Genomic DNA, 15,942 nt, shown 5'->3' on the forward strand with positions numbered 1-15,942 from the left:
CTGCCAGTATCACCAACTGGTCTGTTTCTGGTGCCCAGCTCACACTATAGGCCTTTACTGCCTTTTTAAAGGTCTCATGCACACCTTCGCTGGCACACGCTTCTCGCACGTCTTCGGGTACCTCCATCACGCACTTGAAGGCCATGGACTTGCTCTCATCCTGGACAGATGGCTCTGGGTTCCCCACAGACACTTCCCTCAAGGTATCTGCCAAGACCGGGTGACTGTCTTGTGCAGCTCTTGGCTCACCATCTTCCTGAGATTTACAGTCCTCAGGACCCTTTTCCGAGATGGGCTTTGGCAGTTCTGCCTTGCTATCAGTCGGGCTCGGCTGCTGTACGTCTTCACCCATCCACTTCTTCTCACGTAGAAGACCTTTTACTACTCCACTGAGTTCTTGCAGAACTTTATCTCGCTCCTCTGCCAGGTAGCGACGCTCATCCTCTCTCCGGAGAATCTCCTGTTGATGCTTCTCTTGGGCCTCTCTGAGCACCTCCATATCCTTCACTATAGCTTTGTTCATAGTTTGACACGCTGACAGGTGCCCTCTGAGCTCAGAGACTTCCTTCTCCAGCTCATCCACTCTGTGCTCAGCTGCTTGCCTTAGGACTCTATCCCGTTCGACATGTTCTGTTACAGTCTCCTTTATCAGCTGTATCTCACGATCCTGCTCTCTTTTGTCCATCACGTGTCTCACCACTACCTCTTTAATTATATCGTTAAAGGGTACCACTGGGTCAGTCACCCCAGTCGAGTGAACCCTCCAGTTACCGTCCAGCACCAATGTGTCTAGTCCAGTCGTCTCATCTCCCAGCCCACCATCTGTCTTATCATGAGACGTCAGGTCCGTCAGTTGGGCAGATGTACTTCTTCCTCTGGTCAGTTCTACCTCTGACCTGTCCATGTCAGGAGCCGTCACTGTCTCAGTGTCTGCTTGCCGCACAGTCGAAGAATCTCCATCGTCTGACCAAACGTCATCAAACAAAACAAAGTCCCGGCGCCTCTCAAAGGTATGCACTAAGTTTGGTGGCATACTACCACCTTGGCACTCCCCCTTTGTCATCTCAATCAGGACTCTGTCCACTTTATAATTCACAACGACCCCGTGGACGCAGCGAACTCTGACGTTTTTCTCGGTCAGAGCTAAAACGAGTGGAGTTCCTGTCAGAGTCACCTGACTCTTTGAGTCCAGCCGACCAGGGACTCCTTCCTGATGCAGCATCACGGTACACACCTGCGGCCCATCGTCACTATCCGGAAAGGATATCCCACATTCTGACCAAGTCATACACACACACTGCGGTACTCCAGACATACCCACTGAGTCATCTAGTGCTGTCATTTCTTCAAACTTGGCCCTTTTCTGGACCACTACCCCACTTTGGGTTGCCGCCCCCTCCAGGGACTCCACCCCTTTTTGGGTTACCGTGCCAATTTGGGACTCCACCCCCTTTTGTGCTACTACCCCGATTTGGGTCACCGCCCCCTTTTGGGACTCCACCCCCTTTCGGGCTACCACCCCGATTTGGGCCACCGCCCCCTTTTGGGACTCCACCCCTTTTCGGGATCTCCCCATGTCTGTCCTGCAGAACTTCTTAGGCCACAGTTCACACAGTACAGTTTATGCCTTTTTCTGGTACTGGCCCTTTAAGCACGACACCACACCACTTCCTTCTGGCACTGCCTCAGCTCCTGCCGTCGCTCACAAGCAGCTGCTGGTGTCTCTGCAGCTCCTGCTGCGCCGTCTTCGTGGATGCGCCGATCCACCGGAAGCCGCTTGTAACCTTCAAAAATAAAAAAAACACAAAAGCGCGCCCATAGGGCCTTACCAGTGCAGGTATAATGGGTATAACGACATAATACAGGGTACTCACCCTTAATAGTTGTGTAAAGCCACAACTACTGTGTCCGCTTAGACATATGTAATAAAGCTGCAGCAGGATGGTGTAGACAGACAGCGTCTGCTACCAATGCTCAAAGAGGAAAAACACCAGGTCCCAGCGCTGCGAGACCTTCGTGACCGCTCTGAGCCACAGCAATCTGCCTTGCAAAAAAACCTTCGTGACTGCTCTGAGCCACAGCAATCTGCCTTCAGGTTTTGCAGAGGAAAAGAAAAAAAAAACACATGCACAGTCTCTCACATGTCCTGTCCGTGTGCTGTTCAGGACGTACCGTCTCCGCCTGAGACCGTCCAACACACAGGCGCACACCGGGTGCTATTCAGGGAGCAGCCCTCCTCCCAGGGTTTCCCAACACACCGGTCTCACCAGGTCCAGGGGCTCAGCGGGTGCTCTTCAGGACATCCGTCTCCGCCTGAGACTGCCCAACACACGCCTCACCAGGTCCAAGGTCATATCACGTGTTCCAGGGATCCGATTCCTCTCCCAGAACCTCCCAACACTGACCCTCCAGGACCTTGCTCACTGACCCCTCCAGGAACACAGTCTCTCACTGACCCTGGTCAGTGCAACACAGACTCCTGTCTGTTACCTGTGTCGGCCACACAGGTTCTCGGATACCTCTTCTCCTCAGAGGTATCCCACAAATATTAACACAGTCACTTTCTCTGACCTCGGTCAGTATTACTCACGGTTGTCAGACAGTCTGCTCTCCTGGCCCAGAATCGCCAGCACTGCCACACGTGCTTCTGGGAATCGGTGCCCGCATTCTCCACCAATTGTAGGGATTCGACTCGCTTAGGTGCAGCGGGAGACAAATATGCGACAGGTTTTTCCCAAAGTTCATGAGGTTTATTTGCATCATAAACCCACAAGGCAGCACATTACCAAAATAGCCTCTAGCTTTGGCCAAGAACACAAATGTCAGTGGTTGGAGACTCGGACCGAGAGTCTCAGCACATGCTGGGAGGTGTAGTCCTCCCCATATACAACTTTCTGTAGTGTCCCACCTGAACACATGGAAGTCTGTCCACACTCAGACAGACTCTCTCACACTCCCTCACATGTGCCAAACACCTCAATTACATAGCCCTGTAACCACACCCACAGGTGATCACCACACACACAGGCTTCCCTGACACAGTGTAACAGAAATATCAGCAGTACCTCTGCTGATCAATACACCCTGGTGCCTGCATCCCAAGGCCACCCACCTTGAGACCCATAATAGGCCATTTAGGACCCTGTTCCTGTTACCACACTGAAGGTGCCTGTACACCCGTCCTGGGACACCCGCACAGCGCCCCCTAGCTGACATAGTGGTCACTACACCACTATATATGTATGTGTATATATATATATATATATATATATATATATATATATAAATAATCATCTTATCATGTCTGTCTGTAACCGAAATTGCGGGTCGTGACCAAACGGCGGCAGGCACAGCTTACCGTTACAAACAGCTGCGCCTGTCGCTGATTGGTTGCGGCCTAGCGGCCGTGACCAATCAGCGACAGGCGCAGTCGAGCGCAGCGCTCAATCGGGCGCAGGCCTTAATCTGTAAAAAATAGAATTAAAATGAAAAAAGGTTATTCTCGCCTTCCGACGGCCTCTGATCTTTCCATGCGCCCGGCCTCGCGGTCCCAGTAATGCCTTGCACTTAAGACCGGAGATGACGTCACTCTCGCGAGAGCGTGACGACATCAGCTGTGTTACGCACAATGCATTACTGGGATCGCGAGGCCGGGCGCATGGAGTGGAGATCGCGGGCCGTCGGAAGGTGAGTATTTAACTATTTTTTTTGTTAACAGACCACGCATACCAGGAAAGGGGGATGAGGGAGACCACGCATACCAGAAATGGGGGGGGGGGGAGACCACGCATACAAGCAATGGGGGGGAGAGAGACCATGCATACCAGCAATGGGGGGGAGGGAGACCATGCATACAGCAATGGGGGGAGGGGGACTATGCATACCAGCAATGGGGGGGAGGGGGACCATGCATACCAGCAATGGGGGGAGGGGGACCATGCATACCAGCAATAGGGGGAGGGAAGACCATGCATACCAGCAATGGGGGGGGACCATGTATACCACGAAAGGGGGGTGAGGGGACCATGCTTACCAGGATTGGGGGTGAGGGGACCATGCATATCAGGATTGGGGGGTGAGAGGACCATGTGTGGCGCCCCTGAGGCTCAGTCGCCACAGAGGTACTGCACCTTCTCCTAAGGTGTGGGCCCCACCGTCTGGGTAAGTTGGGAACTCCTTACCACACTCCAACACTCGCACCCCACACAACAGGGTAGTTCTGCACAACCACATTGCGGCTCAGTGCTTAGAGAGTAGCAGAGCACCTCTGGTGGTTCCCTGCTTGGAACACTGGATGTGTTGGGAGGTGGGTGGAGTTTAGATCCATATAAAAGGTTGGGAAGGTTTAGAATTACAAGTCAGTCTCAGATCAGTCTGAGAGAGTTGAGGTCAGTCTGACGGGAGGTCAGTCGGGAGTAGGGCAGTCAGTCAGGAGAGCCTGAGGACGGGTCTGAGGAGGAGCTCCCTGGGAAAGGGAAGCGAAGGAGAAAGACGTAGAACTGTAACCTAAGCATCCATAGGAAGGAGAGACAAGTACGGAACGAAGGAGTAGAGAACAGAGAGGAGATGTGGGTTGGAAGAGGAACCCTGCCTATAGATTCTCAGCGCAAGGCCGGGGCCCGGTCCCCGAGGTTGTATGGACACTTATGGTTCTGCAGCAGACACCGGTGGAGTAGTTGGCTGTAAATGCATTACGCCCATCTAAGACTTGAGGCACAACAGCAACACAGATAGAGAGCCGGGAGTGAGACGTCCCCAAAGCAGGCTACAGCTGTCTGCCGTGCAAGTAGAGTTCTAGGAACATCTCTTAGGAGGCATTCCAGGGTTACTAAGTACTGGAGTGCTTCACACCACAAGGCGCATTGGCGGAGTCGTTCAGGAAGGTACATGTTGGCGGAGTGTTGGAGAGGAGAGCCCCGACTTGCCCGGGAGGTTGATTGAGTCTTTGCCCCGGAGGACATGGCACGGAGGCAGGCACCAGTGTGTACCACGAACTGTGAGTAAAGCTTTGAAACTGCAAGCTCTGGTGTCCTCCATTCATTTGTGCGCTAACACCTTCAGCACCGCTACATCTGGGTACTAGCACCCATACCATCCTGCGCCTCTCCTCATCCATAGCACCTACACTGCCCTGGGACTACAGCTCCACCTGTGGGGAGCTACGCCATCTTTGCTGCACCACACCATCAGTCCCAGCGGATCTGCATGCAGCGTCGGCTTAACACCTCCCTTGCCGAACACCACAGGTAGCGTCACGAACTATTCCATTAACTACAAAAACAACATTGATTGGGGCGCCCAGGGCCACGGACCGGGTCACCGCCGCTGTGACGCGTCCCCCTGACACCGGCCCGGCACCGAGTACCCCACGGCCCTGGGAGGGCGACCCACATGCATATCAGGATTGGGGGGTGCATTATTGCATTATTATTAAAACTTCATAAACTACATACATATTCTAGAATACCCGATGCATTAGAATCGGGCCACCATCTAGTATAGAATAATATGCCCCATATGCTGCTCCATAAAGGTTATGGCCCCATAAGATATTCCATAGATTATGCCCCATATGCAGCCCCCATAAGATGCTCCATAGATTATGCTCCATAAAATGCCCCATAGATTATGCCCCCATAAGATGCTCCATAGACTATGCCCCTATAAGATGCTCCATAAGTGCTTCATAGTTTATGCCCCCATAAGATGCTCCATAGATTTTGCCCCCATATGCAGCCCCCGTAAGATGCTCCAGAAGATGCTTCATAGTTTATGCCCCCATAAGATGCTCCATAGATTTTGCCCCCATATGCAGCCCCCATAAGGTGCTCCATATGCTGCCCCCATAAGTTGCTCCATAGATTATGCCCCCATATGCAGCCCCCATAAGATGCTCCATATGCTGCCCCCATAAGATGCTCCATAGATTATGCCCCCATATGCTGCCCCCATAAGGTGCTCCATAGAATGTGACCCCATAAGATGCTCCGTAGATTTTGCCCCCATATGCAGCCCCCATAAGGTGCTCCATAAGATGCTCCATAGATTTTGCCCACATATGCAACCCCCATAAGATGCTCCATAGATTATGCCCCCATATGCTGCCCCTATAAGATGCAACATAGATTATGCCCCATATGCTGCCGCCACTTCTGCTGCTGCAAAAAATTACATACCTCTCGTCGCTGGGGGCCAGGTGCTGGGTCCTGAGCAGGCAGAGACACCGGCGCTATGGGGGACAGGTGCCGGTGTTGCGATGGCTCAGAACCCGGCACCTGAGATATTCACCTGTCCCCAGGCCATCGCTGCTGTCTGCTGCGTCATCTGTCTGTGACGTTCAGGAAGCAGAGGGCGCGGCGCACGCTAACCACGTCACCGCGTCCTCTGCTGGCTAAATGTCACTGACACAGGACGCAGCAGACAGTAGCAAGCAGCGTTGTAATGGGGACAGGTGAATATTGGATATACTTACCCCCGTCCTGGCGCGGTCTCTGCAGCCCGGCTTCTCCCACGGTCTCCCTTCCTTCAGCGGTCACGTGGTACTGCTCATTAAACTCATGAATATGCGCATATTCATGAGTTTAATGAGCGGTACCACGTGACCGCTGAAGGAAGGAAGGGAGACCGTGGGAGAAGCGAGGGGGCTGCAGAGACTGCGCCAGAAGGTGGTAAGTATGATCTCTGACATCGCCCTCCCCTTCCGACCCCAGGTATGTGACTAGTGTATAAGCCGAGAGGGGGACTTTCAGCCCAAAAAAATGGGCTGAAAATCTCGGCTTATACATGAGTATATACGGTAAATCCAATTTAGTTTATTCAATTCTCGTGTGAGCATTTTCTAATTCATTACAATCCTTTGAATCCGTTACAATACAGCATTGCAGTAGCTTAGATATTCTTGATTACAACCACGCATAGTGACAATTAGTTGTTAGTCTTAGTAACCATGGATACCTAAGCTACTGCAATGCCCTGCACATGGAATAAGCAACATAGCTAATCTGAAGAACTATACTACAGTTATTTTCCCAGAGGAGCATTGCACGGCGAATAAGTCTCCTTACCTTGACAAGCCACAGCTGGCATGTCACTCTCCGCAAGGAGAAACCTTACTTCTTAGACCCTAGTCCAGAGCCTCTCACCTTGCCAAATCAGATCTCATACTTTGCACTGACGAGAGCCAACAGCTCGAAACACCGTGTCTGCAAATTGAGATTCTGATTTGGCTTGTATCCTAAGTCATACTACAAGACTCGTTAAAGGGTTGATTGTGACTTGTAGGATCGCTACTACCAATAGGTGGCGCTGTAGAGTAAAAGTCCTCTTTCTTTCTGAAGAGGCAATTTGCATATACTACAGTTCTAATTCAAGGTATTTGCTAATATTATTATGATTACACATTATAAGGGTACAAAAGAGGTTTAAACAGCTTCATGCTTTTATCTTACTTTTATACTGTGATGACTTTTATCCTATTGTTTTTATTATTATTTTTTGTATCCACAGTCTCTCATGAGCCTTAAAAGCCTTGCTTTCTATTTTATTACCAGGAAAATGATTGGGTTACTTTTGAGAGTCAGAGGTGGAAATCCTACCCAGAGGATTAATATCAAAGAAGCTTATTGGATCTTTCAGCTCTACAAGACCTAAATCAAGGTCACGCTGCATCAAAAACTCCACTATGTTTGCATGATTCACCTCTGACTGGCAGATTTACTAATGCTCAGGGCGCTTCTTGGGGGGGATTGTAGGCTTGTCTGCACAGCCTGAACCATAATTGCATGCACTATTATGAAGACCATAATGTTACACTTTGGACCATTGTCTCCATATATTACGGGGATTTATTTTAATTTTTTTTTTTTACAAATTGTCTGCTTTTCTCTCTACTTTCTTTCACCTGCTCGGGTGAATGTATGCATGAAATTTTGGAATAATTTCAAATTGCAAAGTTCAGGGACCTATAGAGTAAACATCACTGGCATGGTATCTGATCAGCCTCACTACCGGAGATTCCTATGTAATGGGTCACAAGGTGATCACTTTAAAATAAATAAATAAAAGGGTTGAAAGGACCAATATAACAGAACTTCCGCGCCCAACGTGCCAAAAAAATAAGACTTCGCATAAGATCTGTTTACTTCAGGTGGGGCCCAAAAACATGGGTAGTCCACCAAGTAGTTAAAAAGGTGGCCGTCTTTTAAAATTATGACCCATAGCTAAAATGTCAGTGCTTTAGTTATGATTGATGCAGGTCGCTCACCGATCCTGTGCCAAACCTTGCACTCGCTGTGCAGTGCAATGTTGGCTGCGGTTGCCTTCAGGCTCCTTCATTTTTGGATCATTGACCGTCCCAGAGGTTGGATCTCTGTCAATCTTAAAATGATTTCACATCATGGTCAAATCGTAACTTATTTTTTCTTTTTTACAAGATGGGAATACCTTCATTAGTAAAGCAATAAAGAGGTAGTGTAATTGTTTATTTTGAGCGGAGAACCCCTAACCCCTTTAAGTGCCACAGTGCTGTATGTTGGTCCACAACCAGTGGAAGGAATCAATAAGGTGTGAGCTGTTATTACTTTTTCAGTATCTTTTTCTACTGATAGAACTATTCTAAGGCCTCATTCAGATGGCTACAACGTGGCTGTATTTTTTGGTCATATTATGTCAGCATGACTTGGAGACCCCCGAAGTGCAAGTGAGCCAAACTTTGATCACCATGACACTTTATGAAAGAAAACATTTGGACGCATTTCCGCCATCTGAATGAGGCCTTACTTGAGTAAGTCATCCAAATTGAGAGGTGCAATGACCACATATGCAGGTTAAGTCGAGTTTGGCGTCCAAAATTCACAGTCCTAGTTGTATCAGGGGAGGGGTTTGACCTGAACTTACCTGCATTATTTTTGACTATGATGCAGTAGATTTTGGGTCAGGAGATTTGCCGCTGGTCCAGTTATCGCGGCAAGTAGTCGGACCTTGAATTTTGGACGACCGAATCTTTCCCTAGGCTGGGTTCACATTTTCTCGTTTTCACAAGATTCCAAAAAAGACCTCAGAGATGTGTAAAGCTGTCATAATCTTTCCCCCCATGTAGGATATGTTCTTGTTTTTTAAAACCTTACTTAAAATATATCTTCTTAGAAGTGGCTCCGAAGACTAACAGAAAAAAAAAATTACATTAAAATGTCAAATTAGCTGTTTAGTGGCAGTTCTAGCATTATTAAAAAAAATAAAAATATTCTAACCGGGCAAGTTATCGCCTATGCGTACGATGGGTGATAACATGCTGATCAGTAGGATTCCAACCTCACTGATCTTAAGAAGAGGCTTAGAACTACCTGATTAGGACTGAGTGGAGTTCGCGCATTTGCACCACTGCTTTCCTCATTGTCTATGGGAGTACAGAAAATAGCTAAGTACAAGGTGACCACCTCTCACTTTCAACAGGACATTAGGTAGCCAGGTTCCTGAAATCGGTGAAAGTCCCAGCGGTAGACTGCTCATGACTTAGACCGGTTCTTGGAATAGGGGAAAGTCCTAGCGGTAGACTGCTCATGACTTAGACCGGTTCTTGGAATAGGGGAAAGTCCTAGCGGTAGACTGCTCATGACTTAGACCGGTTCTTGGAATAGGGGAAAGTCCTAGCGGTAGACTGCTCATGACTTAGACCGGTTCTTGGAATAGGGGAAAGTCCTAGCGGTAGACTGCTCATGACTTAGACCGGTTCTTGGAATAGGGGAAAGTCCTAGCGGTAGACTGCTCATGACTTAGACCGGTTCTTGCAATAGGGGAAAGTCCCAGCGGTAGACTGCTCATAACCTAGACCGGTTCTTGGAATAGGGGAAAGTCCCAGCGATAGACTGCTCATGACCTAGACCGGTTCTTGCAATAGGGGAAATTCGTAGCGGTAGACTGCTATTGATTTACATAGCCTGGTTCTTGAAATTGGTGAAAGTCCCAGCGGTAGACTGACATTGATCATTACGTAGCTCTGTTCTTGGAATAGGTGAAAGCCCCAGTGGTAGACTATCTTTCATGACCTAGACCGGTTCTTGGAATAGGGGAAAGTTATCACCTATTGCCCATTTGCACAAACTACACTGTTAATCAAATATTTTATATATATTTTTTCTAATTTCAATTATTCTTAGTGTAAAAAAAAGGCTTAATGCACACGAGTATATTATTTATCCAATTTGAACCCATGCATGCATTATATGACACGAAGATACAGATTTTTTAGATCTAAAGGAAAAATAATGATGCCATGTTTTGGACATGATATAGAGAATAAGTATATTTTTGGAGGCATCCTAGGGGTGGCACATGAAAGGGGTTATCCGGTGAAACTTGATGGGTGACAACTTGTTGCTTATTGGTTGTCTGACAGCTGGGATCTGCAGCAATCAGAAGACGGGGCACTTTTATCCCTTTTTAGAATGGTGCACATGTGCGGCCTGCTCTCTATTTATTCCTTATAGAGCTGCTGAGCGCTGCACTCGCCTTTTTTCCAGCAGTCCCATATAGAACAAAAGGAGCGTAATGGGGATAAAAATGATCTGTTCTGCTGATATATGTAGGTCCCAGCACTCGGACCCCCACTTAAAAGAAAGTTATCACCTTTTTTTTTTTTTTGAATAATGTGGACCCAGCCTTACTGCCAATAGCCTGGGAAGGCGAGAGCGGTCAGGGACCTGACAATTTGGATGTTGGTAACTGCATAATCTCTTACTTGGATCTTTCATCTTTGTGGTGATGGACTACTGATATCTATCCAATGTTCACGCTGTGCACCTTAGTAAATCTGCCTGAAGCATAATCATTTCATATTATAATATGACTAAGAAGCCAAGGTTGTTCCATATAACTATGCCAATAACACAGCGGAGAATGATTCTACCATGTGTGTATTATATATATCTATAGCTTATATTTTGCTGCACTTTTTTTATAATGTTGTAATTTATTTTAGTAATTTTGCAATCATTTTATACCATAAGCTTTACATGCATGATCTGTTAAGGATATTTATACCTTTAGGGACTTTTTTTCTAACATAAAAGCATGTATTTTGCGTTTAAAGTCATTTTTACAATGTGGTTCTATAAAAAAGAAAAATATTTATTTACAGGTTTTTATTTGTTTCCCTGGACATGGCATGAGTTAACCCAAGAATATGTCAGTGAGCTTGTTCTGAGTTTGTAACTTATTTATCTATCTTTCTTTTTATTTTTTACCTTCCCTCAGTTGATTTTGTTCAACTGGTATCATCCAAGAAGAGCCCAGAACTTGACCAATAAATGAGGTTTAAATCTCTGGTTAGAACAAGCTCACTGACTGATTCTTAGTTAACTCATGCAGTAGTGAAAAACATGGCTATAGAAGGCAAATGATGCAACATTTTTAATGAAACCTAATTGTAAAAATGCTGTTCACCCCCAAATACATGGTATAGATGAAGTGAAATAATCACCACTTCTCCGTCTGTGACCATGTATATGTATTTATGTTCTAGCCCGTGACCCGGTGATATGAACCTCTGGTTAAAAAAACAGTAAGTAGTGATTTGTATATGACTATTTAGAGTTCAGTACCGTTACATATACCGCTGCTGTTATGGGCGACGGTGTAAAGTTACAAGAATATGAATGTCTCTCAAAGGGGATATCCGGGACTTTTCTGAAATAGAAAAAGTGTACTTAAGCACTAACAGGCAGGTAGTTGTAAGTTACCTGCCTGTTGTGCACAGTGCCGTTCTTCCCCTAAACAGAGCGGTCACGTACCGCTCCTGCCAGCGATTCTTCTGACGGCACGTCGATAGAGCGGTGTCTTCTTTTCTGTCCAACTCTTTTGACATAATGCGACTTCTGATCTCCTTCTGATTGACAGCTGGCTCCCCCAGTTAGGCAGCGGGAATCTGTCAATCAGAATGATGTTGGAAGCCCTGCCCTGTCAATTGAGCGGAGCCGGAAATAATTCACTGCTCTGTCGACGTGATGTCAGCAAAAGCAGCTGAATCGCCGGTCTGTGACTATTCTGTGCTGGGGAAGAATGGCACCAAGCACAACAGGCAGGTAAGTAGTAACATTTTCTGTTTTTCAGAAAGTCTCCGTTTTCCCCTTTTAACAATGGACGTAGAAAAAAAAACCTATAATTCTGCCTCCTTTGGAATCAACTAGGGACCCAAGTGTCGGACCCTAACAAATCCAGTCTATATTTTTTTAAGGATTCAGTCTGTTACCAGATTTTACAATATAAACTCCATATGTTATTTAATGGGGTTCTTAAACTTCATGAAGCTGGTGTACTTGCTTCGAAAACCCATCAGAAAATGCCTCAATAATATGGTTATTAATATAATCTATGAGTCCAGCTATAGAGTGAGAGCGCTCATGAGTCCAAGTGTATACAATCTCTGACCACCCAGCCTTTCTTACAGCTGCAGATTGTAGTGATCAGAGTGAGATTGCAGCAGCAGCTGAGAGGAGGGAACGTTGAGGAGCTTTCAATAAGGAGGTGGGTGGCTCCACAAAGTATTGTACAGCCATTCTAGATTTCAAAATAGGTACACCAGCCTCATCAGGACTAAGAGATCTATTTTAATGTATAGAGTTTGTATTGTGTAATTTGGTGAATGATCCGCTATAATATTCACCCATCAGCCATTACATTAGAATCACATGGCGATTCTGTGCTGGATGGCTGCACAGCCCCAAACTCAACTAGCCGCAATCCTTTGTGGCTCCGGACATCGTTCATCATGGCCATCAATTACTTTTTCTGCAATTAGTAACCGTTCTTTGAGATCGGACCAGATGGCTAATCTTCAATTCCCACAAGCATCAGAGAGCCTTGGACCCATGAGACCCTGCTTGCTGTTCTCTCATTCAGCTGTTTTGGACCACTTTTTGGGTGGTTCTACATACCAGAAACCTCTTACTTGCCGTAAACAAGTCACATCCCACAAGATGTGCTGTATACCGCTAACACTCCACAAGATGTGCCATATTCCGAGAACACCCTACAAGAGCTATCATATCCTGAGAACATTCCACAAGAGCTGTCATATCCTGGGAACCCTGCGCAAGATGTGCCATATGCCAGGAACACACCACAACATGTGCCGTATCCTAGGAACACCCCACAAGATAAGCCGTATCCTGACATGCACCCCACAAGATGGGCCATATCCCGATACGCACCCCACAAGATGGGCCGTATCCCGACACGCACCCCACAAGATGGGCTGTATCCCCACACGCACCCCACAAGATGGGCCGTATCCCCACACGCACCTCACAAGATGGGCCGTATCCCCACACGCACCCCACAAGATGGGCCGTATCCCCACACGCACCCCACAAGATGGACCGTATCCCCACACACACCCCACAAGATGGGCCGTATCCCCACACGCACCCCACAAGATGGGCCGTATCCCGACACGCACCCCACAAGATGGGCCGTATCCCGGGAACACGCCAAAAGAGCTGCCATTTTGTTGGTGCTCTAACATTGTCATATATCCTGTCAACTTAGTTGTTTGGGTCATGACACTTAAAGGGAATCTGTCACCCGTTTTTTGGACTACGAGCTGCTGGCCTTGACATCAGGGGCTTGTCTACAGCATTCTGTAATGCTGTAGATAAGCCCCCGATGTAACCTGAAAGATAAGAAAAACACGTTAGATTATACTCACCGGAAGGGGCGGTCCGGTTCGATGGGTGTCACGGTCCGGTGCCACCCATCTTCATACGATGCCGTCCTCTTCTTCCCTTCCTGTAGTGGCTCCGGCGCACTGCTCTGCCCTGTTGAGGGCAGAGCAGAATACTGCAGTGCGCAGGCGCCAGACCTCTCCCAATGCCTGCGCACTGCAGGACTCTCCTCTGCCCTCAACAGGGCAGAGCAGTTCGCCTGCGCAAGAGCCACGACAGGAAGGGAAGAAGAGGAAGGCATCGTATGAAGATGCGAGGCACCGGACTATGACACCCATCGGACCGGACCGTCCCCTCCGGTGAGTATAATCTAACGTGTTTTTCTTATCTTTCAGGTTACATCGGGGGCTTATCTACAGCATTACAGAATGCTATAGATAAGCCCCTGATGCCAATGCCAGCAGGTCATAGCCCAAAAAAGGGTGACAGATTCCCTCTAACTATTTTTCATGCGTTCCAAACGTGGACTCCAAGAACTGACTGCTCACTTACTGCCTGATACATCCCACTGCTTTACAATTGCCATTGTTACGAGAAAATGAGCGCTGTTCACTTCTTCTGTCTTTCAATGTTATGATTTCTTATGTTTCCATTTTTTTATTATCTTAGTAACGAGGTGTAGATTTATTGTCTCCCATACATTGGTTTCCAGAATTCCCCTGGCATAGTGGCAGATAACCTCCGTGCTTCCCAATACAAGGGTTGATTCCTGTGTTAGATTTGTTATAGAAACCTGGTGATCATTTGTCATTCACATAAATCATGCTCACATTATAGGATTAAGGTAAGCTGGAAGCAAATAGGACTGCAATTTAATGAATATATTAGCTAACAACCAGTATGGCTCGCTTGCAATATAGGGAATTTTTCATGCTGCTTTTTTACATTTCCTCCTAAGGATAAATCCAGAAGGCATTCCACTAAATTTGCACCAAATCAAGTGAAAGTTGTGGCAGAAATGCTCTGAATTTACTACAAGTGTCATCCATTGCATTTCAAAGGGTAAAATTTGCAGCATCCTTCAAATTTCAAGGCAGATTTTATAACATCTCTGTAGTCCTGTGCGCACATACCCTAATTATTACCATACTGATGCTGCATTAAGGAGCAGCACAATTAATAGCCATATTTTGGGAATTTCTTTGTAATAAAATGGCCTAAATCTACACTTTCAAAGAATTTTACAGCATTTTATTAAATGATTTTAATCATTAAACATTTGTTTTGGAAATTGCAGGAACTAGGAAGATCACGTGAAGACATATGGATATCCAGTTACCTGTGCAGTACCCTTGTTAGAAACCATGTTCAACCATATATCCTCAACTTTCACATGTCCTATTGTACAGATCAGCATGTTTCATTTTATCCTTGTGTTTTTTTTATATTGCTTTTCTAATTGAAAAAAAAAAAAATAAATCAAGCAATGTAACAGTGTTGGCATGTTCTTACACATGCATGTCCCCTCATTCAACGTTACCCTTCACTTTTGTGGACGACTGCCTTCATGCAGCAAAGGCATGGTGTGATGGGGTGTATTTTACCAAGCTGCGACATCATGGTGTGTTGTTATATGGAGAGGCGCTGTATTATTTCCATAAAATGTTATTCTACAGGTTGTATAATCAATCATTTTCTTAACATTTTTAAAGGGCTCTCAGTAACTGTGTTTAAAGTAATATTGTTTCTAGCTTCGAAAACAGCCCTTATCATTTATAGGTTTCATGTGTTCCCTTTTGCAGCGCTAGAAGCAGGTCCATGATAATGAAAATCAGTCTCCTTCCCCCTCTGGCACCTCTCATAACAGTCCCTTGCTTCCCTGTAGAAGTCTGCTTAGTTAAACCTCAACACCGTTACAGGCGCTCATCTCCATTCATGGCAAGCAGGCAGAATTTGTTCTGTTAACTGCTTTGCGACAGACCGAGAATCATTATACAGTGACTGAGCTGTGGGTAGCGGGACTGAGCATGTGTGACCAGTAGTGTTCAGCTCATTAGGTTCCTTCACTTTGAACACGGTGCCATATTATGTAATTAAATGTAACTAGAGATGGAAGAATTGATTCACAGGACTCTGGTCAGTCGGTCAGATCAGTAATCTGTGACCATTGGATAAAAGCCCAGAGAATCTCCTTACTTCTCCATTCCCGAATCGTCTTTAGATAAGTTGGGGCTGACACAATACCATCATTGCCGCTTGGACCCCAGTGATTAGACCTCTACCT

General features: G+C 46.6%; 1 protein-coding gene across 8 annotated transcripts in view; it reads left to right on the forward strand.

Moving 5' to 3' along the window:
* LOC141085426 (cell adhesion molecule CEACAM19-like) overlaps positions 1-15,333 on the forward strand; it is a 65,691-nt gene extending 50,358 nt beyond the window's left edge. For 3 of the 8 annotated variants that reach the window (XR_012231301.1, XR_012231303.1, XR_012231305.1), the window contains 4 exons: positions 7,551-10,906; positions 11,519-11,557; positions 14,617-14,720; positions 14,956-15,333. Coding sequence is in view for 3 of the 8 variants with exons in the window: in XM_073570785.1 (XP_073426886.1) it covers positions 11,519-11,538 (20 nt within the window). In the remaining 5 variants the exon portion in view is untranslated. The remainder of the gene's footprint in view (positions 1-7,550; positions 10,907-11,518; positions 11,558-14,616; positions 14,721-14,955) is intronic. The other 5 variants (XM_073570785.1, XM_073570786.1, XM_073570787.1 and 2 more) reach the window with 3 other exon arrangements.
* The last annotated feature ends 609 nt before the right edge of the window (positions 15,334-15,942 follow it).

Source organism: Dendrobates tinctorius, unplaced genomic scaffold, assembly GCF_039654945.1.
Source record: "Dendrobates tinctorius isolate UK_male_01 unplaced genomic scaffold, ASM3965494v1 ptg000028l, whole genome shotgun sequence".
NCBI lineage: Eukaryota > Metazoa > Chordata > Amphibia > Anura > Dendrobatidae > Dendrobates > Dendrobates tinctorius.